This window comes from Urtica dioica, chromosome 7 (assembly GCF_054948205.1).
Source record: "Urtica dioica subsp. dioica isolate 48M chromosome 7, U.dioica_male_clone48M_v1_H2, whole genome shotgun sequence".
Classification (NCBI taxonomy): domain Eukaryota; kingdom Viridiplantae; phylum Streptophyta; class Magnoliopsida; order Rosales; family Urticaceae; genus Urtica; species Urtica dioica.
The window spans coordinates 37,924,954-37,926,545 of record NC_142762.1 but is presented as its reverse complement, the minus strand read 5'-3'; the positions used below and the strand labels follow the sequence as shown (position 1 = coordinate 37,926,545).

The 1,592-nt window shown below is 37.4% G+C and overlaps 1 protein-coding gene across 3 annotated transcripts in view; it reads left to right on the top strand.

Annotated features, from left to right (window-relative positions):
- Window positions 1-562: 562 nt before the first annotated feature.
- Window positions 563-1,592, top strand: part of LOC149391321 (carboxypeptidase SOL1-like) — a 4,571-nt gene continuing 3,541 nt past the window's right edge. For all 3 annotated transcript variants that reach the window (XM_089621111.1, XM_089621110.1, XM_089621112.1), the window contains exons 1-6: window positions 563-716; window positions 843-909; window positions 991-1,086; window positions 1,198-1,228; window positions 1,371-1,427; window positions 1,520-1,592. The exon at window positions 1,520-1,592 is cut by the window's right edge and continues 23 nt beyond it. In XM_089621111.1, coding sequence (XP_089477237.1) covers window positions 608-716; window positions 843-909; window positions 991-1,086; window positions 1,198-1,228; window positions 1,371-1,427; window positions 1,520-1,592 — 433 coding nt within the window. In that variant the 5' untranslated portion in view covers window positions 563-607. The remainder of the gene's footprint in view (window positions 717-842; window positions 910-990; window positions 1,087-1,197; window positions 1,229-1,370; window positions 1,428-1,519) is intronic.

Sequence of the window (1,592 nt, the reverse complement as noted above, 5' to 3'; positions counted from 1 at the left end):
ACAAAAGTAGACTAGAAGAAGAAAGTAGAACCACAATTAAATATTTACAAAACAAAAGTAAACTAGAAGAAGAAATCGATAATCTGAAGCGTCAGTGATTCCGGCGAGAGCTCCGATGAGAGTTATGGCGGCGGTGGCCTCGTCGGAGCGACGATCGGCGCGGTGGTCGGAGCTTGGGCTAGAGAGATCAGGGTTTGGGAGAGAATTTGATGAGAGATTAGGGTTTGAATGTGGATATGGATTCTTATTGGATATAAAATAGAAAGATAGTTAAGACATTGTATACGTGACAAATATGAAAAAAAAACACGAATGCAATTTAGACTAATTTATAATACAAATGAAATAATGTGCTGTTGTTGTGATTTCAACCGCTTAAGCAAATTAAGTACATTAATTTTGTGACAATCGGAGGGTGATTCCTGAAGAAACCAAACATGGGCCGGTAATATGATACACCTGGCCCAATTCTTGACGTCTCCATAAAATTCTAAATTAGAAGAGCTAAACGTCGTCGTCGTTGTTCTTCTTCTATGTGCGGAATTAGTCAAAGCTAAAGCTAAGAGATTTCGTTTTCGACATCAGAGAGATGCCATAACCGTCTTCGATGAAGCTTAATTGCTCAACATTCTTCTTCTTTTTGAGTATATATTCTCTACTAGTCCATGCTTTCGCTAGAGGAGGCTCTAGTAGTAACAATGGGTTTGCCACTTCAGGTCTCTTCGATTTACTCTCTTTCAAATCCTTTGCCAAATTGGGAATAAGAAACCGAAGATCCACACTTTCTGAACTCGTTGGACGGGCCTACATAACTAGTTCTGTTTTAATCATGGAAATTTCAGGTCTTGGAAACGACAGTTATAACGGTCACGCGAGGATGTTGCTTGAGAAAACCCAGTCTCATACAAGGTATAAATTTAAGAATCAATCTAAAACTGTGTCGTTTTTAGTGAATGTAATGTGTGTTGATATTGATATTTTTCGATGCAGTGTTGATGTTGCTGAAGGGTATATGACAAATGCCGAGCTTGAAGCAGCTATAAAGGCCTTTGGAAAAAGATGCAGTAACATTTCAAGGATTTACAGGTAATTTTTCACTTCTGACTATAAAAAGTTTGTCTTTCCATTGCAAATTATGATGACTTGTTCTCTTCTCTCATCAAGGTGTTTTTTTTTTTTTGAATTATCATTTATCAGCATTGGGGAGAGTGTGAATGGAGTACCACTGGTAATCGTCTCACTGAAGTCAGTTTCCAAAAAAGCCTCTTTTTAAAAAAAAAAAAATTCATTTGCACATAAATATTTAAATATGGAAAAGAATACCTGAAAATTGTTAATTTTAATATATTTGCTTGGTCGAAATTTCATAGTGGGTCATAGAAATTTCTGACAAGCCCGGGGAGATAGAAGCTGAACCTGCATTCAAGGTGAGCTTATATTTTACGATTAGAACTTTGTTGAAGATCTTATGGTGAGGTTTTTCGAGCCGACTGAAACTCGAAGATGCTGGTTGTTACAGTTCATAGGAAATGTGCATGGAGATGAACCAGTAGGCCGTGAGCTTTTAATGTTGCTTGCGAATTGGATCTGCG